The 25,853-nt window shown below is 42.6% G+C and overlaps 1 protein-coding gene across 1 annotated transcript; it reads left to right on the top strand.

Annotated features, from left to right (window-relative positions):
• The first annotated feature begins 2,720 nt into the window (after positions 1-2,720).
• On the top strand, positions 2,721-25,739 carry LOC134462910 (peptidyl-prolyl cis-trans isomerase FKBP10-like). Its single transcript, XM_063216168.1, has 11 exons — positions 2,721-3,222; positions 7,958-8,103; positions 11,418-11,607; positions 15,595-15,740; positions 20,777-20,966; positions 21,218-21,363; positions 22,273-22,346; positions 22,524-22,636; positions 23,675-23,808; positions 24,386-24,549; positions 25,279-25,739. Exons 1-11 carry the CDS (start codon positions 3,020-3,022, stop codon positions 25,465-25,467), a joined length of 1,695 nt encoding a protein of 564 aa, XP_063072238.1. The 5' UTR covers positions 2,721-3,019; the 3' UTR covers positions 25,468-25,739.
• The last annotated feature ends 114 nt before the right edge of the window (positions 25,740-25,853 follow it).

Raw genomic sequence — 25,853 nt, 5'->3', positions numbered from 1 at the left:
GCATTTTTACTTGAAAATAGACAAAAATACGCTTATTGAAATGTGCATCAGTTGTGCCTTGTTTACGTCAGGTGGATAGACAGCTGACATTGCTGTTGGACAACAGCTGGAATTTATATTTTTTGTTTAAGACATCTACATGTGTTCATGCACAGTTGCGATGCCCTCCATGTAAATACAAAATGAAAATCCACGAAAAATACAGAGAATGCATAAATGAAAAAGGTTCGCTTCATTAATACAATTGAAGATTCCAACATAAAAACACTAAAAACATCAGAAATCAAATAAGAAAAGTTACCAAGTGTCTGTAGCCCGTCAACTCAATGCTGACTGGAGGGTCACAAACGCAGACAGTCACCCATGCCCTCCATGAAGAATGGAAACAGGACTGGAACTAACCCTNATAAAAGTTCAAAACAAAACATTAGGAGCCAATATGCATATTATTTACTCAGTTAAAACACAGTACAGTAATCCTTAATTATATGTATGACAGGGGGATCAAGTGATGGTGGCAAATGGCTGCAGCAAGAGAGTGGTAAGAACTTCACAAGTCATGCTTTAAAACGTCCTAGTCAGTCATGCGACTCAGAACAAGTCAAATGATTCAGGGCCCTCATTTATCAAGCGCATCAAACGTGCCTAAATCTATGCACACCCCAGACCATGAGTGCATTGCAATATGCGACCTTGCCTCCTCCACTTGCGCTTGCCTCCTCGTCCCGCCTCCTGGCCCCTCCTCTGTGGAGAAAACGATAAAAGTTTCCAGCTGTCAGCCTAGCCACAACAACTTTTGAGGGACTGTTTTTCATTCACCATCCCACTTGCAAATGAGAAAAAGACTCTACAATTGAGCTTTTGCAAGATATTGAAATATAATGCTGTTGTCAGTGATGTCATCATGACATATTACTTCCTGGTACGAGGAGAGAAGCAAGTGGAGGAGGCAAGGTCGCATATTGCAACGCACGCCATGCGTGCACCATCCTCCTGTTGAAAGCACCTCCACCTCCAGACAGTGTTGCCAGATATATGATGATTATCGTATTTGTACCATAATTGTCAATTTTTGTCCTCACTGATCAAAAAAGCATGATGTACAATCATTTCAGAGTTGTAATTCAGTTCATTTGATGCCTTGAAACACCAATTTTGGGTCTAGTACGATAATCTCCCCAGTCCCAAAAATGATAATTTTGAGGTTTTGGTAGATAATTCAGCATTTTCCAGCTGGCAACACTGAACCCAGATCCCCACATGGGCAAACACAGTATGACACCATCAAGGTTATCTACTTATAAATGCATACATGATGTTCCTTAGTAGAGCCTGAAAGAACAACTCATGATTAATTATGAGATATCATGCAACTAATTGTTTGACTAACCTTGGACAAGTGTTTGGGGAAGTTGAAGTTGAAATTGATGGCTCTCTCAGCCGAACAGTTTGCTCAGGAGGTAAGTGGCAGCATCAGATCAGCGTTGTTTTGGCACAAACCTCTCTCTCTCTCTTCAAAGCCAGAGCCCATGCCCGCCTCCTCCTTCTTTTGGGCCATCTGCACAGAACAAGTTGTAGTAGCAATAACCTTATCAACTTTATCCTTCCAGTGCAAAGCAGAATAGCAACATTTGGTGCGAGATGTGTACATGATCCTTATGTTTGTGTAACCACGTTAATTACGTGGCGCTTTCTTGAAAACAAAACTTACCAACAGGGTATAGGCACATGAAAGACATGTTTAATTGAAGGTGTTAGCGTAAATTGTACAACTGAGGTTTAGGGAACGCTGTTGTTGACATGTTGCAACAAGCACTGTAACAAGCACGCCTGACAAACTTAAGTTATCCTTGCCGTGTTTTAGTCACTTTTATTCTTCCCTGAATGGCTTTTTAAACAATGAACAAACATGTGGACATCATAGTACATAAAAACAATATTTGATATTCAAGCGTACATCAACTGAGGCACGTACGGAATGTCCGTTGCAACAAACACTGTTGCAACTAGTTAGCTAACTTTAAATGTAGAGATCTATCCGAGAAGTTAGTCAAACATGGCGCCATAAATATTAATTCACGACTTAAACAAATATCCCAAATATCACCCCTTTTAGACATTTACAAGTGTCACGAGTTAAATCATCGTTGACTTTCCTCAGGAAGCGCTTTTGACTAATACCTACAGGTAGAACTAATGATTCGTACAGGCCAACGTTAGCGTTGCTTGCCTCACAACGTTATTTTCGCCGAACAAAGCGCCAAAGATATTGATTCAGGAACAAAACAAAAGAAAAGAAAAGAGTCTTAACTATCGCCTTTATTGGGCATGTCAAGTGTCATCATGTCCTACAGTTAAATCGTCCTTGATTTACCTCAGTGGACCAACTGTGAAATGATATTAGCTCTAGGCTAACAACATTGCTCAAGGCAAACACATCATGCCGTTGTTTGTCACAGAAACTTAATATCGATAACATCCAAAATCACAAGATAACACCTTACCTCATGTTACACCTTCTTTGGCTGTTTTTCGTCCTCTCGTTGCTGCAAGCATAGCGGCACAAATATCCTTCAACTTTACAAAGTGATCACCGACTGCCGTGGCCATAATGGTAAATGAACAGATACCTGATTAGAACCCTGTTCCAAGATGGCGGCGGTACAGACGCATGCCCAGAGGCTGATGGGCCATTCTATTGTATTAGTTCTATGAGCAAACTCTATCGTCCGTCTCTAGTGGAACGCGCTCCCGTGAACAATAGCCTGCCACTTTGGGCGTAATGACAGGCTCGCGCTGAGGAGCCTGTGACGAGTCGACTAGCCTCTCCTCTCCTCTTGTGTCCACGTCTACAGTACGACTCTACTCTGTCTTCAGCAACTGTGTCTGCAACTGTCTTGACTATCTCCGCAGCACAGAGGGAGCGGGAATACGTTTGGTGTCGGACTATTATAACACGGGGCAGGGCAGAGCAGAGTTTTCTCTACCACCGCTGAACTGTAGCTTCTAACATTTGACGATGCCTCGGTCCGGGCCGGTTTTCTTGAGTTTGTGCTTTGCGAAATGGCTCGTGGTAGCTGTGTGCAACCCGGGGCCGCTCGAGGACGTGGTGGTGGACCGCTACTATGTGCCCGAGCACTGCGCGAGGACAGTGACGGACCGAGATTTTGTCCGGTACCACTACAACGGGACTTTTGTCAACGGAAAACAGTTTGACTCCAGGTAAGAAAACGCGCGTGCGCACACGTAGCCTGCACACACACACACACACACACACACACACACACACACACACACACACACACACACACACACACACACACACACACACACACACACACACACACACACACACACACACACACACACACACACACGTATTAAGAAAAGAGGCGAGACGTTCAGAAGAGAACGTGGACGTATGGGGAAGCACGCAGCTTCTGCACTGCACCGCACATCAGATTGCACTCCACGGCAGTGGGCACACCGTAGTGTAATGTAATAATGACTGCAGCTGCAGTGACTGTGTATAATGTAATGTGTTGTGGTGTAATTTAGTGTAATGCAATGCAGCCTACTGTAGTGCATGTAGGCCTGATGTAGTGCAGTGTAATGTAGGCCTAATGAATGCAGTGACTGCATGACACTCTGATCTAATGCAGTGTAATGTATGTAGCCAGTAGCCTAGTAGTGTAGTATTGTCTAGTGTAGTGAAGTAGAATGTACACGTGTAGTGTAACGTAATGTGGTGTAACGTAGTGTAGCATAACCATAATGTAATGTAGTGTAGTAGGCCTGCAGTGGTGTGTGGACTCTGTCCTGTGTGGTCGTAGCCCTAGAAAGTGTGTGTGTGTGTGTGTGTGTGTGTGTGTGTGTGTGTGTGTGTGTGTGTGTGTGTGTGTGTGTGTGTGTGTGTTGCCTGCCTGTGTGGTTGTAGCAGGCCCTGGATGGGCTTCAGTGGGGAGCCTGCAGGCCTTCAAGTTTGTATAAAACCAATGTTTTGTAGCTCAAGTGTAAACTGAAGCAGCAGAATACATAACACAGCTGGAGGAAGAAAAGTTCATGGCACCATTTACCGGAGATGTGTGCTTGTGGCTTGGACTTAAGTCAGACTTGAGTCTCAAATGACTTGTGACTTGACTTTGTTTTTACTCTATTGACTGGAGAGACTTGACAGTTTAAGCTTGCAATGACATGTCAAGTCTACATGTATTCCATTTTCTGCATTTGTATGTGAAAATATTACAGGGAAAAAAATGGACATGAAATGATTTGCCCTTATAACCAGCCGGCCTACTATTTTTGTTAAGAATGTGACTGGCGACCTGGGAAGGTTGCCTGGATTGGATCCACACTTCATCTTTATGCCTTAGACACAATCTGATTCAGTTCAAAATTCTACACAGACTTAATTTCTCTAGGGAACGGTAAGCCAACATTTACCCCAACACTGATCCACATTGTTTGAGATGTCATCAGGGCTTGGCCACTCTTGGGCATATGTTCTGGTCGTGTCCATCACTGACTAGTTTCTGGACTCAAATATTTGATGCTTTTACACATATGTGCGGCAGTCGCATTCCATTAAACCCAATCACTGCTGTATTTGGTGTTATAGGTGATTGTGTTAAGGTCCCTACGTCCTAAACACACGCCATTGCATTTGGTTCACTTCTTGCTTGGAGACTTATCTTGCGACAATGGAAGTCTGCTAATTCCCTGTCTTTCCTTTGTTGGCAGCCGTGGCCTAACGGTTAGGGAGTTGGTCTTTCAATCTGGGGGTTGTTGGTTCGAATCCCACCTGACCTCTCCCTACACCTGCATCCATGGCTGAAGTGCCCTTGAGCAAGGCACCTAACCCCACATTGCTCCAGGGACTGTAACCAATAGCCTAAAAAATAGTAAATGTAAGTCGCTCTGAATAAAAGCGTCAGCTAAATGAAATGTAATGTAATGTAATGTAATGTTGGGTCAAAGAGGTTTTGGTTTCTTTACCTTTAGAAATACGTAGATGGGTGGTTTACGTGACGCCCTGTTTTTATGTAACATTGGTTAAAAACCTACAAAACTGTTTTTTTCCTCTTAAAAACAAATGTAAATGAAAGATGTACATTATGTTTCATATTAGTCTTAGATGCGACTTAATATTTTTGTTAAGATTTATCTAAAGGTTTATATGTTAAATGTCTTGTCTGGAATATAATAGGCCCATATACAGTACAGGCCAAAAGTATGGACTTACCTTCTCATTTATGCATTCTCATTATTTTCACGGATTTTCATTGTGTATATTCATGCAGGGTATCAAAACTGTGCATGAACACATGGAGAATTACGTACTTACCAAAAAATATCATTCTAGCTGTTGTCCAACAGCAATGACAGCTGTCTATCCACCTGATGTCGACACGGCACAACTGATGGCCCCACACATTTCAATACGTTTATTTTGTCTATTTTCAAATAAAAATGCCCAGACAGTCATGTCAATCCTAATTGAACATTTAAGTCCGCCAATAACTCACTAGAATTGTAGAACTGGAATTTTGAGACCTAAAACCTAGTTTTAAACACTTGCCAATACAAGCATTTTGCAGACATTTTCTTGATATGATATTGAGTCACAGCCAGTTACTTGGGGAAGTCAAACCTGTGTTGGAGGGAATCTGTGGCATTGTTTTTCACTTTTACTTTTACTTTTTGTATCACTGTTTCACCTAGATAACCAGCTATGCTGACCAAGTGACCTATTATCAGATCAAGAAAATCTGTCTTGTATTGCTTGTATAAATTAAAATTGACTCGAATGACTGGGTATTTTTACTTGAAAATAGACAGAAAAAAAGCTTGTTGAAACCCTTAGTTTTGCTGTGTTCATGTCACTGTTTGGCATTTTTTTTATATTTTTTAAATAATTGTTTTTATTTTTTATATATTTTCATCTTTTGTTAAGCAAAACAATATACATGTGTTCATGCACAGAAATAATGCCCTCTCTGAAAATGGATTATGTTCTTTAAAAAGCCACAAAAATAAAGAGAATCAATTAAATGAGAAGGTGAGTCCATACTTTTGGCCTGTACTGTAAAAAAACAACAACATTTTGAATAATTTATGAAACATTTGGCATGATTGCATAAATATTAACTTCATATTAAAATATATGAATGTGAAAAAAACTCAATACAGTAATATTAACTACTAGTTCAATGTTGTAACACAAATTGCCTCCTGCGGGGTGACATGTATGTCAGGTTTGTGGATGGGCTGCTGCAAGGCCAACTACAAGGGTCTTAAAGACAGGCTCCTAACCAGTCAGTACCTCAGTTATTGGAGAGTGATGTGGAAGTTTAAGGTGACTATATATTGCAATGTTTCTGTCACGCAATGCTTAGGTTCATTTTATGATGTCCTGTGGTGTTACTGCTCTTATAGTAGGAAAAACAATGTTTTTGTATAAATGAAAACACATATTAAGATTAAACAAAAACAATATCATTATCTAGTTAGCATGAGCTCAGAGGTCAGTCATGTATGTAAAAGGATTAAAATGGCCACAATGCAGTGAATTTCCTGTGGTGTGACTTCATGTCCTGCGGTGTGACATGCTTGTGCAATGTGTTACTCAATCCTTACTTGTTTTTCATGCATCATGCAAGGATGCCAGGAGATTTATTTGTCACATTCACACAATTATTACAAGTAGGCCTAGTACAGTGAAACCATGCAATGAAATCACAGTTGTCTGCCTGTACGATGCATAGGCGTGTGTGGGTGGGGGTGGGGGTGCGGGTGGGTAGTAGTGTGTGTGTGGGTTAGGGGTTAAAGGAACAATAGTAGAAAGAGCATGGGGGATATGTTTGTGCAGAATATTAATAATTTACTGTATCTTACAGAAATGTCACACCAATGATATCACACCGCAGTACAAATTTTCCCAATAATTAGGCGAAATTCCACGGACCACTAAGAGCTTTATTTTTTTCCATTTTTTTCCAATTATTCTATCCAATTTTTTTTGAAGAATTGGAATATATATATTTTTTTTATTGTGTTACGCCCTTAAACGTCAACCACCCAGATACTCAAGGGGTAGGTCTTCTAGCAGGTTTCACAAGACGTGGAGTCCTTTCCTGGAGTTTGCAGAAAGTCTTTCTTTCTCTTGAGTGTCAATGATGCATACTTAGAGGCACTGGGCGTAGCACTGATTAGAAATTGACACTCAAATAAATCCACATAATGTTTCAATGTTAAAATGCTCCTCAAGGTAGCAGACCTTTTTGTTTGTTTTTATTTCTGTTATTGCTGTTAGTTTATTGTTATTATTATCATTGTTGTTGTTGTTGTTGTTATTATTATTATCATTCTACTTTCTCCACGTTATATTTCTGTTATTTTCATTTATTTCTTTATTTATTAGTTATCATTTTTGTATTATTATTACTTCTAACTGAATGCTGTATGTGTTATGTGCACCTCTGGGTGGGCTGGGTTGCTGTTTGTATAATTGTGAAAATCTATACAACAACAACAAAAAGAATGCGACTGGCAAAGTGAGGGAGGGGTGGAAAGGTTTGACAAACAGAAGCTTGCAATATGTTTGATTAGATACAACTGACACAAATGGCTATGAGCTAAAGGATACATTCATAACGCCCAATAAATGGCCATGGGCAAACTGAGAAATTGCATAGGTAGCCTCCAGACTATCTCACTTGCCGCTAACTCAACACACTAATCTGTGAGCTACGATGTCAGGCCACTGTATAGTATGAGGTGTTACTCTCTACTGCCAAACTAGCTATCGTCAAACTCTTGTTGGCTTCCGTTACTCGCACACACATGCACACACACGCACACACACGGGAGTATGATGATGTGTTTCCTGTGGCAGCAATGAAAGTGTAGTGTTTGTGTTTATGATTACTCCGTGTGCGTGTGTCGTACGTGTCTGCAGCCATGACAGGGGTGTGGCCTTGACGGTGCAGTGTGGGCGTGGCCGGCAGCTTCCTGGAGTGGAGAAGGGCATCATGGGAATGTGTGTTCTGGAGAAACGACGAATCGTAGTTCCACCGCACCTGGGGTATGGACGCACAGGGGCAGGTAACAAACACACACACACACACACACACACACACACACACACACACACACACACACACACACACACACACACACACACACACACACACACCTCAAAAGATGTAGTCCCACCGTTCCGGGGGTATGGACACACAAGGGCAGGTCACACACACACACACACACACACACACACACACACACACACACACACACACACACACACACACACACACACACACACACACACACTGCTCTACAGTAATGTAATACTATCAAAATAATCCATGTCATATTTAACCATTAAAACCTCTGGCCATTGTTTTTCTTTTTGCTTCATGAGAATCACCCACACACACACACACCAATTGCACCAATCTTCATCTCACAGTTTAGTGAGTCGTGAAGTATTGAGGGGTGGCAGGTGACGCATTGAGTTCAAAAGTCCAATGGCAGTGGGATAGAAACTGTCCTTCATTCTTGTAGTGCGGGCACGCAGAGTCCTAAAGCGCCTGCCAGATGGTAGCATCGTGAAGAGCTTGTGACCAGGGTGTGTGTGATCTTTAAGGATGTTTGTTGCTCTGTTGCAGCGTGTATGGTGGATCTCCTCAAGCGTGGGTAGCAACCAATGATTCTCTCTGCTGTTTTAATAATGCGCTGTAACATCCTCTTGTTGTCGTGTGTGCAGCTGGTGTACCAAGATGTAATGCTGTATATAATCACTGATTCAATCGTACACCTGTAGAAATTTGTGAGCAGATCTCGTGGTAGCTGGGCCTTCTTTAGTGTCTGCAGGAAATATAGCCTTCGTGCCCCCTTTTTAGCTATTGCCGAGGTGTTGGCGCTCCATGACAGGTGCCCATGTGCACACTCTGTACTACCTCCACTGACTCCCCTCTGATGTTGATGGGTTGGTGCTAGTGGTTGCCCTGGCCACACCGCCTGAAGTCCAAGATCCCCTTCTTCGCAGCGTGCCAGCTGCTCCACCTCCTCTCTGTAGGCTGTCTCGTTGTTGTCAGAGATCAGGCCAATCAGTCAGCAAATTTAAGGATGCGGCGCGCCTGTATTTAGGGTGATGGGTCTTGAGTGAACTTTGCCCATGCGTACAGACTCAGGTCTGTTACTGAGGAAGTTGAGTATCCATCTGCAGACATGGGGACAGAAGTCGAGGTTGTACAGCTTAGTGGCCAGCTTGGTAGTCGATGAACAGCATCCGCACATAGCTGTTTGGTTTCTCCAGGTGTGAGAGGGCAGTGTGAAGGGCCAATGAAATGCCGTCCTCTGTAGATCTATGCGCCCTGTAGGCAAATTGATGCGAGTCGAGGGATGGTGGGGTGATGGACTGGGGTCATCTCTATGTTCCCCGGCTCCTATGTTCCCCGGGTCCTATGTTCCCCACAACCGGGGAACTTAGGACCCTTTTTTCAAAAAAGGGTTCTATGTTCCCCGCTACTTCCAAGTAGACTGCTCTCGCATAACAAAGCGCAGGTTGTTGTTGCACCTCGGGCAGGTTAGGTTTAGGGATAGTTTTGGTCACGGCAAAAATGTACAACTCAGAAACATTGCATTACTGACAGGTTAGGTTTAGAAATGGTTTTGGGAAGGGCACAATTTTAAAACTCAGAAACATACAATGAGGGGGAGCTTACCCTTTTTTTCAAAAAAGGGTTCTATGTTCCCCGCTGCTTCCAAGTAGACTGCTGCCGCATGGCAAAGAGCAGGTCGTTGTTGCACGTCTGACAGGTTAGGTTTAGGGACAGTTTTGGTCACGGCACAAATTTACAACTCAGAAACATTGCATTACTGACAGGTATGGTTTAGGGATGGTTTTGGGAGGGGCACAATTTGAAAACTCGGAAACATACAATGCGTGGAACATAGAGCCCTTTTTTCCCCATACGACAAGGGAACATAGGACCTGGGGAACATAGGTACGCTCCCGATGGACTTGAGGTGTGATAGCAACAGTCTTTCAAAGCATTTCATCACAATAGGTGTGAGTGCTACAGGGCGGTAGTCATTCAGAGACTTGATGGCCGCCTGCTTGGGGATAGGAACGATGGTTTCAGACAAGTGGAAACTGCTGCTTGTTCCAGGGAGATGTTAAATAAGGTGGTAAAGACTGTGCTTAGTTGGCCTGTTTAGGCTATCAAAATGTTGTGTTTACAGACATTACATCGCCATCATCAAGTTGTTGTACTTCACATTCGTTGAATATAGCTTCTAGTAATCAGTGTGTGTATGCAATAAGTGTACACACATTGCGTATGAAACGCAACCAAAACTTTTGTCTGGTTCAGTTTTTTCATTCAGCCTGATCTCCAAAAATTCCGTGCCCCTGGACACGGATGTTAGGGACACAAAATCCGTGTCCAGGAGCACGGATTTTGCCAAAATTCCGTGCTCCTGGACACAGAATTGTTTTCCGTGCTCATGGACACGGAATTGTTTTCCGTGATGGGCACACGGAAGTGCTTTCTATAGGCTATTACCACAGCACTGTGTTAACTCTATCATTAGAAAATGCATACCATATGGTAATCCTAAACAAAATAATGCTATAGCAATTTAAGTTGTGCCCTGACCAAAACATTGCCTAACCTTAACCTGTCATTAAAGACATATTTTTGAGAAATACTTTCTCCAGTTGGTTGCTAGGCTATCAAATTCATATAATGAATGAAATAAAACTAGCTGTGCCCAGACCAAAACAATCCCTAACCCTAACCTGTCAGTAAGAAAAAATATTTGAAATTAGAAAAATCCTGAGAAAACTTAAGACTGTGGAAACATAGAGCTGTGGGAGTATAGAGAGAGCACTTCTGTGTGTCCATCACGGAAAATAATTCCGTGTCCAGGAGCACGGAATTTTGGCAAGTTTGGCTTTCCTAGGTGATGTAGCTAGGGACGTCTTTGTTTCCAAGGTGATGAGGTGTTGCTGTGTGTTTCCTAGGCAACGTTATGAAGCCAGACACGGTGCTGGTGTTTGACATGTTGCTGATGGCTTCCTTGGTAATGTGATGCGTTTGTGTGTTTCCTAGGTGATGTAGCTGGTGTTGTCTGTTTCCTTGGTGATTTAGTGTGTTGTGTGTTTCCTAGGTGATGTGGTGTGTTTGTGTGTTTCTGAGGTTAAGGTAAGGTAACTTTATTGATACCCAAAGGTAGATTTGTTTGCAGGTAAAAAAAAGTAGAGGCTTGCAACAACACCACACAGTGACAATGACGTAGCTAGTGATGTCTTTGTTTTCTTGGTGATGTGGTACTGGTGGTGTTGTGTGTTTCCCGGGTGATGTGTTGTGTGTTTTCAAGGTGATATAGTGTTGCTGTGTGTTTCCTAGGTGATGTGATAAAGCCGGACACGGTGCTGGTGTTTGACGTTGTGCTGCTGGACGTATGGAACTCAGCTGATCGCACCCAGACGATCTCCCTCTCGCGCCCCCACGGCTGCGCGCGCTCAGTGCAGAGGTCCGACTTCGTACGGTTCCACTTCAACGGAACACTACTGGATGGAACAGAGTTCGACTCCAGGTGAACACAGGGGGATGACGAATGATGGGTGTGTGTGGGTGGGGGTGGGGGTGGGGGTGTGGGCAGGTGCAGTTTGACTCCAGGTGCTCTGTGTATGCATGGCAATGAAGGGCTGGCGCAATGTGTGTCTGTGGTGATGGAGGAGAGCAGGGTATTGTAGCGCCGAGGCCCCCTGGAGTGTTTGGGGGGGGGGGGGGGGGTGGCTGTGGCGCACTGCTCTAAGCCCCCAACATTTGAGCTTGCATGCCCACCCGCGGGGACCCTGGTTTGAGTCCGGAGTCATTTCCCAATCTGTCTCTCTGTCCCATTTGCTCCCATAAAAAGCCTCTAAAAATATACATTTTTAAAAAGGCCCCCTGGAGTGGATTCTGTGTGTGTGTTTCCCCATAGGATTCCCTATCTGTCCATCTGTATGTGTGAATGGTGAATGTGTGTGAATGTGTGTGTATCTGTGCGCGTGAATGTTGTTCCCCACTCCCTTGTGTGTCTGCTGGAATTTTGTTTTGATTGGGGGAGATGTCTTGGCGGGAATAATTAAGGGATTAGATAGGATTATTGATATTGATATGGTGCGCTGTTATGGAAAAGGGGTCAATAACGTTCACTAACTTGTAAGCAGAGCTGAGGAGAACTTAATCGAGAACAGACGTGTGAAAGGAGTTTATTTATTGTAGTGAAAAGTTTAGCGTTTGTTGTTTTCTTTGGGGACACCTCCTTTTGCCCAAGTTTTAGACTGTAAGAGGGCAGGAAATAAACAAAGACATGAATTGTACCTGCTGTCTCTCGTCATCCCTTTGAAGTGGCTAGCGCTAGGCGTTACAGTATGTAATGTGTGTGTATATGGGTGGGAGACGTGACGCCTTGTTTTTTCGTAACATTGGTTAAAAACCTACAAAACTGTTATTTTCCTTTAAAAAACAAATGTCATTGAAAGAAGATGTGGTACATTATGTTTCATATTAGTCTTAGATGAGAAGAAACATTTTTGTTAAGATTTATGTAAAGGTTTATATGTCAAATTTCCTGCGGTGTGACTGTAACATTAATGAAACAATATATAATAATATATATATAAATAAACCAACAACATTTTGAATAATGTATGAAGCATTTGGCATGATTGCATAAATCTTAACTTTAGATTAAGATATGTGAATGTGGAAAAAACTCAAGACAGTAATATTAACTACAAGTTCAATTTCGTAACACAAATTGCGTCCTGTGGGGTGACATGTATGTCAATGTTTGTGAATGGGCAGCTGCAAGGCCAACTACAAGGGTCTTAAAGACTGGCTTTTAACCAGTCAGTACCTCAGTTATTGGAGAGTGCTTTGGAAGTTTAAGGTGACTCTTAACCTCTTAATATGTCTTCATATTGCAATCTTTCTGTCACGCAATGCTTAGGTTCATTTTATGGTGTCCTGTGGTGTGACTGCTCTTATAGGAGGAAAAAAAAGTTTTTTTATTAATGAAAACACATATTAAAGGGACAGTTTGGTCAATTTCAACATGCAGTTGTATTGCTCACGCTACCCTTGACTTGTCAGTACCTGGTGATGCCACATTTTTCGGCTCAGCCCTTTCCGAGATATGAGCAATTCTGATGGGGGCAGCGTTTGTTTACATTTTTAAAAAATGAAACATAGGCCAACTCCAAATTTTTTCCCAAAAGGTACTGCTGTTTGCTAGTTGTCTGCTGATGTTTCATAACCTTTTGGATGTTTTTGGGAGTAAATAAAAATGTTTTTTTGAAATGTAAACAAAGAGCTGCCCCCATTACAATGACCAGGATCTCGGAAACGGCTGAAGAATCAGAAAAACAAATCTCAGGTACTGACAAGTCCAGGGTAGTGTGAGCATTACAACTGCATGTTGAAATTGACCAAACTGTCCCTTTAAGATTAAACACAATATCATTATCAAGTTAGCATGAGCTCAGATGTCAGTCATGTATACAAAAGGATTAAAATGGCCATAATGCAGTGATTTCCCTGTGGTGTGACTCCATTTTCCTGCGGTGTGACATGCCTATGCTATGTGTTGATGCAGGACACATTTTCCCAAAAATGGCAACAATAAGGTGAAATTCCACAGACCACTAAGTGCTTTATTTTTTTCTATTTTTTTGTTTTCAATTTTTATCCATCATTTTTTTCAGGAATTTGAAAAACTTTTTTTTTTTTTGCGTTACGCCCTTAAACGTCAACCACCCATATATATATATACTGTAGTGCAGGGGTCCCCAACCTTTCTGGGCCTGAGGGCTACCAAGGGCTACTCGAGGGCTACTGAGAGCTACCCGAGGGCTACTTGTTTGTTCAAAATCAGTGTAATGTGTGTGTGTGTGTGTGTGTGTGTGTGTGTGTGTGTGTGTGTGTGTGTGTGTGTGTGTGTGTGTGTGTGTGTGTGTGTGTGTGAGTGTGTGTGTGTGTGTGTGTATACGTGTGTACACCGCAATGTGTGTGTGTGTGTGTGTGTGTGTGTGTGTGTGTGTGTGTGTGTGTGTGTGTGTGTGTGTGTGTGTGTGTGTTTGAGAGAGAGAGAGAGAGAGAGAGTCAGGCTTGTGCAAAATTCAGAATTTCAATTCAGAAATTCAAATTGAATCTGAATTTGAATTGACTGCACTCCTACAGGATGTTGAACTGAAGTGAATTTGAATGACAGGAAATGGAAAATTGGAACGGCAATTCAGACAAATTCATCCTAACCGCATGACAGTGAGATTTTGATACTTAAGCATGTGCTTTCATTGCCTGTGCTTTTCAAGTAATCATAATTACATCACAGGGATGGCAAAACATAATAACATTAACATAGAAACACATACAATACTATGTTTTAAAAATAATAAAATACACCAACAAAAATGATCGTTAATAAGATTTAACTAGCAATGTATTTAACATTCAAAGTGATGGATCAATGATAAAACATTTTTTGTAAACCACACAGGCCCCCTTATGATTTTCAATAAGTAAAATAGCAACTGTCGCGCAAGGCCTACAGATGACTTTCACTTTGACACTTTTTTTTCTAAACAAAACTGCCACCATAACAAGATCTACAACAAATTGAGGATGATATTGTACTTGCTCAAAATTTAAGTGAAAAAAGAAAGTTTCATAATGGCCTACCTAATTCATAGGTAAAGCACTGCTAGCAGCCCAACAGGTGACCTAAGGCCCTAAGGGGGCAGTTGAACGGGTAATTTACTCTTCCCACCCACCTTGCCGGGAACAGACACTAATTAATATTCAAGGATTCAAGGATTCAAGGATATTTATTTGTCATGTACATAGAGACACTTTCGTGTCACTTGTAATGAAATGCATGGCCGGTGCAAAACAAGTGTGCAGAAGAAGGGTGAAGAAGAAATAAAATAAAAATAAAAATGAAAATAAAAGGTGTGTGTGTGTGTGTGTGTGTGTGTGTGTGTGTGTGTGTGTGTGTGTGTGTGTGTGTGTGTGTGTGTGTGTGTGTGTGTGTGTGTGTGTGTGTGTGTGTGTTCAATCAAAGTAATTAGGAGGAATTCAGTAAGCAAATGGCATGAGGGAAAAAGCTCCATCTAGTGTTCCTTGCACCACCTAGTGTTCGCATTATATAATTCTTTGAATTTCAAGAAAATGTAATGAATTCCAATTATCATTCCTGCAATTCCAATTCGAATAGCAATTTCACTTCCTGCTTGGAATTCAATTCAAATTCATATAGAAATTCAAGAATTGAAGTGGAATTTTGGGGTCATTCTCAATTCAATTAGGAATTTCGGCCAAGCCTGGTACGTTTGTGTGTGTGTGTGTGTGTGTGTGTGTGTGTGTGTGTGTGTGTGTGTGTGTATACACTGTCATTTGGAATTTTGGGGCCATTCTCAATTCAATTCAGAATTTCACCTGGTGTGTGTGTGTGTGTGTGTGTGTGTGTGTGTGTGTGTGTGTGTGTGTGTGTGTGTGTGTGTGTGTGTGTGTGTGTGTGTGTGTGTGTGTGTAGTTACTCTCGCTCACAGACACAGGACTCAGTGGTGGGGGAGGGGTGGCTGATCTCTGGCCTGGAGGAGGGCCTACTGGGCATGTGCGTAGGAGAGAGGCGGAGCCTAACTATACCACCATTCAACGCATACGGAGAGAAGGGATACGGTATGACACACACATACACACACACACAGAGTACATTATACACACACACACACACTACACACATTATTACACACACACGGGTGCCGCTAGGGGGGGGAAAGATGTTACAAATTCTAAGGGCCCAAGCACTGACAAGGGCCCTTAAGAGGGCCCAAAAGCACTAACGCCCAAAATTCGAATCTTTCATAGGGCCCAGAATTTCTGGTGGCGCCCCTGCACACACACACAGAGTACATTACACACACACACACACACACACACACACACACACACACACACACACACACACACACACACACACACACACACACACACACACACACACACACATACACACATATACTTTATACACAGACGTATACACAGATGCGTGTGTGTTTATGAGTATAATGTGTGTGTGTGTGTGTGTGTGTGTGTGTGTGTGTGTGTGTGTGTGTGTGTGTGTGTGTGTGTGTGTGTGTGTGTGTGTGTGTGTAAAATGTATATATACTAGGGTGCATCAAATGCCCCCTATGAATTTTTTTTGCCTCGGCCCTATAGTAAAAATATTCTACACCCAGTAAAAACACACTGTGTAAAATATTTTGAAATTTGGATGAAGTCTACCGGGGCCACCAGCCCCATGAAAATAGAAAATAATGGTGATAGTCAAAATCTTGGAATAGAAATGGCTATTTCGGTGCATAAAGCTAGCCAATAAAAACATATGGCCTCAGCTGTGTGATAGAAATGTTCTATGCACAGTAAAATCACTGTGTTAAATATGTTGAAATTTAGATGAATTCTACTGGGTCCACCAGGCCCATGAAAATACAAAATAATGGTTATAGTGATGGGCAACCTGGATTCCAAAGCTGAAGTCCAGTGCCACATATTCCAAATTACCTACCTAGTTTTACCTTTCCAATCAGGGCCATTGGACAGGTAAAACCAGGTAATTTGAAATCTGTGGCACTGGATTGTAGCTTTTGAATCCAGTTTTCCCATCGTCTTAAAACAGAGGTGGACAAACCCTGTGACACATTTGCCCCAGCCAATATAATGAACCAGCTGATCCTAATTACCACTTAAGCCAGGTTGATGAGGTAATTAATGAAATCACCTGTATTGGGAGCACAAACAGAAGGAATATCTAAGCATGGTGTGTATTCAGTCGATCCACTTACACAGACTTCAGTCTCGGGACAGACTGATGGTCAAACTGCTATATTCAGGCACAATTGCTGTTTTGCAACACGATATCAGTTCCGTGCTGCCTTGGACCACTGCTAGTATCAAGCAAGAGACTGCAAAGCTGTATGACTGTTATATTTGTGTGTTTCACCTGTGGACCCACAATTCATGGAGGAACATCTGTACTAAAGCTGAATGATTAGGCTACAATGCAGTCAATACAACTGTATCGAAGAGTGCCATTACTTCTTTATCCCATCGCCTGTGGTAGTATTTCACTTTACCCCAGGTGAAAAAGTGGTTCAATTTAGTACAATAAAAGCATGACTGAAGTGTACTTAGCATGTTAAAAGTGCACTCGTGCTTTTTGTGCTAAGAAAAAGTATGTTTACAATATGCTTATTTAAAGTGTACTTAAAATTAGATGTAATTAAGTTGCTCTCAAAGGAAGTACACTTAGCGAACCATACTTCAAGTGGACTTCGAAGATGTTTGGCTAAAGTGTATTTAGAGGAATATACTAATAGTGTTCTAATAGTGAACTTACTAAAAGCGTATTTTTTAATAACATATTGCAATTGTACTTTTTTAAAGTGCAATATGATTACACTTCACCCAAATGTCTTTGAAGTGTGATTTTCTATAGTGCGCTTTAAAGTAAATCGTTTTAACATATTGCAAGTACACTTTTTCTAAGTGCACCATGATTGTACTTCACCCAAAAATCTTCAAAGTGCGCTTACGTCACAGGTGGGGCGCGCGTTTGCTGGCCGCGCCCACTTTGATACTACTACCCTGGGAGTTCATTGCACAACACCAAAAACCAAGACACAAGTTCCAGTTTTCGTTCTATTTATTTACCACCACTGGATTAAAAGTCAAAAGGGGTAGGCCTAGTTGTCTCTGTCCATTACCCACGGGGGAACCCACCCACGCCCAAGTCTGAAGTCTCCAATGGAATGCTTGGACAGTCCAGCCACCAAGTCCATCCGTGCGGGGGTTGCGAGGTGAATTACACTGCAACGGGGGCATGGCACACACGTTCAATCGGGAGCAGCTGGCGGTGATGAGAAGCGATGGGAGTTCTTCTGCGTAGGCCCGGAATAGCTGGTTGGTCTTCAGCAATCTTGGGTGCGAGCGAGAGGAAAAGAGAGAGAGCGAGAGAGAGAGCGAGAGCGAGAGAGAGAGAGAGAGAGAGAGAGAGAGAGAGAGAGAGAGAGAGAGAGAGAGAGAGCGAGTGGAGCACTCACGGGGCGCAGTAACCAGGCGAATACGAGTCACTCATCTTCACGGTGGGGTGCATGTCCGTCTCACCCCTTTCCATCGAGGCAGGATCACCTGGCCGTCACTCTGATTGCGGACTCCTTCTGGGCACTATGCCAGTCGCGCTCTCCTCCGAGCTGCCAGTTTGCCTTCTGATCCATAGGATCGCGTCCACTTCTCATCCAACTTCTCGTCCCTTTCGCCTGGCTCTGTCCGGTTACCGGTGTCCGACGTCTCCCACCTTGCCGCTCCACTCTCGCCTCTCTCTCCCCTCAGGATGGCATTCTCGCAGTCATCTCTCCTTGCGGCTTCCTCCTCACAGTCTAGTTTCTTGCTGTTTAAAACTCTGCTCACCAACCCACGTGCACCAATCACCTCCATCCTCCTCACCTGCGCTCCATTATCCTAATCATGCTCCAGGTGCATTACATTGGGAATGAATGACATCTAGTTTTCGGTTCATTTACCCATAATGCACCATCATGCATGTCCTTTCATGTCCTTCAGTTCTTGGAGGTAAATTTCTCAAACAGAAAGCCATTCATCCTGAAGGAATATTTTTGGTTTGCATGAAAATATTACTCATTGTTATATTCTGTGTTTATTGTAGGGGTTTTTAAAATTTAAAGTGGTACACAAAAAATGACCATGTTCCCACCATCATTATGATGGTCACGTATATGTTCTGGTATATATAGGCTCACACTTCCCTCAGTATCTTGGCTGAAGGTAAGGTGGAACTAATTGTTCAAACAATGAGTATGGAGTCATTAATAATCATCAATCAATGTGATCAATTGCAGGAAGGAGGAGCAAGACTGAAAGACAGTGAAATATGTACCTGAAATCTCTGTAACAATGCAAGGATTGTAAATGTCAGTCATGCTAAGCATGCATACTGTAACACTACTGTGACTGTGGTTGTGAGTAACGTACAATCTCTGAGAACCAGCATGGATTGTAATATTACATTTATATTATTTCATGTACTTGGGAGTGTACTGTAAATACACTTCAAGCATACCTGTTATATATTTACAATACTTCATATGATATACTTTTTACAGACTTAAAATGTTCCAATGTAGTCCAAAGAAGCATGAAGTTAATATACTTTTATTGTACTTCTAGTAACAATAAAATGTTATAGAAGTGTACTCAAGCACACTCTTAATGCCATACGAATGCATGAAAAGCGTGTTTGGAGCATACTTTCAAAAGTGTGCTTGTAGTGCACTTAAAGTTGTCCAAAAGCGGTGCCAATTTAGCATCCTCAGTGTGCTGCAAGTGTGCTGAAGTACTGCTTTAGTAGTGCTTCAGCGCACTAATAGTGCAATGAAGCGCACTTTAAATCGCCGAAAATAGTACACTTTGTACTAAATACGGTCAAAAAAAGTACACTTTAAGTATATGGGTTTTTCACCTGGGACTCCATCAGATGAGTACCATAACTTACCTGAGAGGCCCTTGGAAATGAACTCTGGACCTGGTGATACCCATGACATACTCAGAAGTCACTTTAGTACAGGTTTTGGGAAGCCACTCTTTCCAACATCACATGCAGTTGTATTTTGCGGGAATTTCTTGAAAAAGTCATTCCAAGGAGCATTCACAGCTTTAGTACAGATGTTCCACCAGGAATTGTAGGCCCACAGGTGAAACACACAAATAACAGTCATACAGCTTTTCAATCCCTTGCTTCATACTAGCAGTGGGTCAGCTGGTTCATTATATTGGCTATATTTGGAATATGTGGCACTGGACTTCAGCTTTGGAATCCAGGTTGCCCATCACCATCACCATTATTTTGTATTTTCATGGGCCTGGTGGACCCAGTAGAATTAATCAAAATTTCAACATATTTTACACAGAGTGATTTTACTGTACACAGAACATTTTTATCACACAGTTGAGGCGATATGTTTTTATTGGGTAGCTTGATGCACCGAAATGTCCATTATATTCCAAGATTTTGACTATCACCATTATTTTCTATGTTCATGGGGCTGGGGGCCCCGGTAGACTTCATCCAAATTTCTAAATATTTTACACAGTGTGTTTTTACTGGGTGTAGAACATTTTTTACACTAGGGTTGAGGCAAAAAATGTTCATAAGGGGCATTCGATGCACCCAATGTATACAAGTATGATGTGTGTGTGAGAGAGAGTATAATGTTTGTGTGTGTGTGTGTGTAAAATGTATGTATACAAGTATAATGTGTGTGTGTGTATGTGTACAGTATGTACTAGATGTCATATCAAGTGTGTATGTACAATGTGTCTGTGTGTGTATAAGGTGTGTGTGTGTGCGTGTGTGTGTGCGTAGGTCTGCACATGCCCCCCCTCGCTACTCTCCAGTTCAGTATCCAGCATAATGACTCGTGTGTGTGTGTGTGTGTGTGTGTGTGTGTGTGTGTGTGTGTGTGTGTGTGTGTGTGTGTGTGTGTGTGTGTGTGTTTGCGTGTGTACTGTGCATATGTCTGTGTATCGAGTATATGTGTGTATTGTGTGTGTGTGTGTGTGTGTGTGTGTGTGTGTGTGTGTGTGTGTGTGTGTGTGTGTGTGTGTGTGTGTGTGTGTGTGTGTGTGTGTGTGTGTAGGTCTGAACGTGCCCCCCCATGCTACTCTTCAGTTCAGTATCCAGTTGGAGGACCTCCACAACCCCAAAGACAAGGTCACCGTGGAAACGCTGTTGCTACCGGCAACCTGCCCTAGACGCAGCCAGTCAGGAGACTTCATGCGATATCACTACAACGGAACCTTCCTGAATGGCCAGGGGTTCGACTCCAGGTGTGTGTGTGTGTGTGTGTGTGTGTGTGTGTGTGTGTGTGTGTGTGTGAGAGAGAGAGAGAGAGAGAGAGAGAGAGAGAGAGAGAGAGAGAGAGAGAGACAGAGACAGAGAGAGAGAGAGAGAGAGAGAGAGAGAGAGAGAGAGAAATTGGGAGTAGCTATAATTGTAACCATACACATGACATGCATATCGGTGTGTGTGTGTGTGTGTGTGTGTGTGTGTGTGTGTGTGTGTGTGTGTGTGTGTGTAGCTATAGTCGTAACCATACGTATGACACGTATCTTGGCCGGGGGTTTGTGATCGCCGGGATGGATGAAGGTCTACAAGGAGCATGTGCAGGAGAGAGTCGACGAATCACCATGCCCCCTCACCTGGCATATGGACAGAATGGAGCAGGTACACTAACGCACACACACACTCTCTCTCACACACACACACACACACACTTGGCATACGGCCGGCACGGAGCAGGTACACACACACACACACACACACACACACACACACACAAAATGTGCCTTGCTTACTGAGACTGGGTTACTGTTGTTTGCTGCATCCAACAAACTGACTTCACCACATGATGTGACAGCAGCTGAGCAAGTAAACACACAGAGTGCACTCATTTGCTGAAATCTCCTCTGGGAGAAACATGAACAGGGCAAGTTAGACTTATATATCATGATAAAATTGTATTTATTAAACAAATCTATTTCTCCCCACAAAGTTAACATCATTTCTTGGTGTTTCTGGCGTTGCATAGTACTCCTCTCCCTCTCCCTCCGTCAGTGGAATCAAATGCAGGCGACCAACGCGCAAAAACACCTTCTCTCTCTCTCTCTCTCTTTCTCACTCTCTCGCTCTCTCTTTAGTTCAACATTCAACATTCAAGATGATATCACAGAGTATATAGCACATCCCTATGACTGGCGAAAATAAAGCTATATATGTTCGTTGATCCTTGAAGGACTTTTAGACCTTGCGAGGATGTACACTCAGTTCAATACAAAGGTGATACACTTAACAAATAAAGGTTATGCTCTTCCATATCATGGGAGTCAATGGAAGGTCCTCACTAAGATAATTACATGATAGATAGATAGATAGATAGATAGATAGATAGATAGATAGATAGATAGATAGATAGATAGATAGATAGATAGATAGATAGATAGATAGATAGATAGATAGATAGATAGATAGATAGATAGATAGATAGATAGATAGATGAATGTGCCTGTAATACATGACTGTTTGTGTGTGTGTGTGTGTGTGTGTGTGTGTGTGTGTGTGTGTGTGTGTGTGTAGGTAACACCATCCCTGGCTCTGCTGTGTTGGTGTTTGATGTGTACGTTGTGGATTTCCATAATCCTGCTGACCAGGTGGACATTAAGATCACACACACACACACACACACACACACATACACACACACACACACACACACACACACACACACGTACTGTATATATACACGCATGCACACACACACATACACATGTATACATACTGTACATGCACACACACACACAGACTAACTTCTCTACTGTACTGAGCAGGTGGACATCAAGATCACACATCAGCTAAACTGCAGCCAACGCAGCGACACTCACGACCACCTGAGATACAACTACAACTGCTCTCTACTGGACGGAACTCTACTCTTCACCTCGTAAGACACACACACACACACACACACACACACACACACACACACACACACACACACACACACACACACACACACACACACACACACACACACACACCCATGACTGGGTGACAAAATAATACATTAGGGCTAAAAATACATCATATTGAGATGGAATGCACATAGTACAATGTTGATTTCTCACTTTCATGTAACCCTCTATAGAGTATTTCAACTAACTGTAAACATCTATGCAAAAGTGGCACATATGGTTGTATTCTGAAAAGCCTAACAAAAAAGAATATGACAGTAAAGTGAATGTAATACAAACAAGTTTTATTTAAATTGAGTGTAAACACACCTGTACAAACAAAAACTGTTTTAGAGGTCTTCAAACAGTGCAAGAAAACACTTGTAAACAAAAGTTTTTGCTACATAAAAGTAAAAAGAGCATTTAGTATTTTGTTGTTGTTTCCTTACAACGTGTGAAAAAGTAATTGTTCAAGCCAGTTTCTCTGTTAGTTGAATACTAATTAGATGGACCTGTAACACCTCTGATGCCCCCCACCCCCTGTGACTTTCCATGTGATAATTGTCAGTATAACTGACAAAACTATTACAGCATTACAATATGTGTGTTTGTGTGTGTGCGTGCATGCGTGTGTATGTGTGTGTGTGCGTGTACTAAGTAAATGAAGGACCAGACAGCTTGCTAAATACTGCTCAATGTCAGCAGTTATAGGGAGCATGTTCATTTGGAAAAGTATCCCTAAGACTGCATTCCAATTGCAAGGTGCTTTTGTTGGTCAAAATAGTTGTCAGAATATTCATTAGATTTTGTTTCTATTTATATTATTTACTAGCAATGTGGAATAAAATAAAGTACATAAAATAAAATGTGTGTGCATTTGTGCATGTGTTTGCACGTGTGTGTGTGTATGTGTGCGTGTGTGTGTCTGTATTGTGTGTGTGTGTGTGTGTGTGTGTGTGTGTGTGTGTGTGTGTGTGTGTGTGTGTGTGTGTGTGTGTGTGTGTGTGTGTGTGTGTGTGTGTGTGCAGGTCGTCCCCTCTGGATGTGGTTCTGGGTGCTGATAAAGTGATTGACGGCTTGGAGGCGGGACTTCAGGAGATGTGTGCCGGCGAACGCAGAACGGTCACGATACCCCCCCACCTAGGACATGGCGAGAGAGGAGGTCTCACACACACACACACACACACACACACACACACACACACACACACACACACACACACACACACACACACACACACGCCTAGGACACAGGGAGAGAGAAGGTGACACACACACACACACAAGCACACACACACACACACACACAAATGCTTTCTTGGACCTACAGTTCGATACACCCCAAGATTTGAAAATTAATTAATTTGCTTTTCTCTGTGATACAGCATCGTGCCTCTGCGATTTCTCTGTTCGATTCAATATCATCACAGCAGAGATGCACGCCATGCTAGTGGTATCCTGAGGAGTTTACATGCAGTACTAGGCCACCAGAGGAAAACAGAGAAAGAGCATACCCATGCCACCTGGAGAATACAAATAGCACAGAATAACTATTTAGATTAGACAGATAGACAGACAAGGAACATGTTGTAATAGTTGTGTGTTAGTGGGTACAATAAAGAGACAGAAGGCATGCCTTGGACAGTGATTTATAATAATTGGTACACGTTATCACAATGGTACTTTCGGATGGTACACCCTCTCTGAAGCTGACAAGCATGCTTTTGTGTGTTCCATAGCGGGTGATGTGCCCGGTAGTGCGGTGTTGGTGTTTGAGGTGGAGCTGGTGTCTCTGGTGAAGGGCATTCCAGAGGGATACCTGTTCATCTGGCTCGACGAGCAGCCCAAAGACCTCTTCAGGGAACTGGACACCAACCAGGACGGAGAGGTCCCTTTAGAGGAGGTACACACACACACACACACACACACACACACACACACACACACACACACACACACACACACACACACACACACACACACACACACACACACTCACTCACTCACTCACTTTGGGGGGCATGTCAGGTGCTTGAGGCGGGGGGCATGTGAACCTTCCTAATAGTGCTATAGAGGCTATTATATTATGTAAGGGATAATTGACGACACGGTGCATTGTGGCCGCATCACCACCTAGGTGTGCATTATTTTTCCCGTTATACGCACACTGTCATCAGTAATCCCTTACTTATATTATATTATATTACATTGAATACAGCACATTGTAAAACCAACTTTCAAAAGGGCAATTTTTGTCGAGTAAGGTAACGGGACAGGTGCTTTATCACTACCTCATCATCCCTATCTCTGCATGCCTATGCCCACACTCACACCTCGTTTGTAACTGCCTATGCAATAAAAAGAGGTGTGAAGAAAATATGGAACAAACATCCTAATATTTTAACCTAGGAAGAGTTTATACATTAATATTTGGTTGAATAAGTCATGTTCAATCACAGCTTTCATGGATCTTGGCATGCAGTCCACCAGTCTTTCACATTGTTCTTGGATGACTTTATTCCACCTCTGGTGCCGGAATTCATGCACACACCTGGTGCAAGAATTCAAGCAACTTAGCTTTCTTTGATGGCTTGTGACCCTTCATGTTTGTGTGGGTGTGTGTGTGTTTCAGTTCTCGGCGTTCATCTTGCAGCAGGTGTTGGAGGGCAAAGGTCGCTTGAAGCCGGGGGCGGAACCTGATGAGGTAATCGCTGACATGTTTAAAAACCAGGACAGGGACGAAGATGGCAGAATCACCGCCGACGAACTGAAGCTCAAGACAGAAGAGGACGCAGAGAAGACTACACACGAGGAACTATAACACACACACACACGACACAAGAAGTAACTATGTACAACACACACACACACACAAACACACAAGAGGGACTATAACACACACTCACAGTTGAATACACTGCCTTTATTTGTTACAGCAGGAAGATCAAATCGGAACACCCACACGTATACACACACACACACATCTGCTGACAGCTTTGACGCAATCCCCCCCATCCCCTTGGCCTAGGACAAGTGACCGCTGTTGGCTTCCTTGCACACACGCAAATGCACACACATACACACCATTGTACACATAGACATGCTCACTGACATATGCATCAGAGCCTGAGGGCAAGATCCAGATCCTCATTGTAAAAGACCTGATCCTGGTTTACAGTTCATTATAAAAGACCTGGTTCATCTGGT

The sequence above is a fragment of the Engraulis encrasicolus genome, chromosome 14 (genome assembly GCF_034702125.1).
Source record: "Engraulis encrasicolus isolate BLACKSEA-1 chromosome 14, IST_EnEncr_1.0, whole genome shotgun sequence".
NCBI classification, from domain to species: Eukaryota; Metazoa; Chordata; class Actinopteri; order Clupeiformes; family Engraulidae; genus Engraulis; species Engraulis encrasicolus.
This window is presented reverse-complemented; position numbering and strand designations above follow the sequence as displayed.

What these genes read in the sequence shown, in the direction of transcription:
- LOC134462910 (XM_063216168.1), top strand. Translation starts at nt 3,020, where the DNA reads ATGCCTCGGTCCGGGCCGGTTTTCTTGAGTTTGTGCTTTGCGAAATGG. An exon ending in TCCATAATCCTGCTGACCAG is followed by an intron (nt 22,347 to 22,523) that starts GTGGACATTAAG and finishes TGTACTGAGCAG; the next exon opens with GTGGACATCAAGATCACACA. An exon ending in AGGACATGGCGAGAGAGGAG is followed by an intron (nt 23,809 to 24,385) that starts GTCTCACACACA and finishes TGTGTTCCATAG; the next exon opens with CGGGTGATGTGCCCGGTAGT.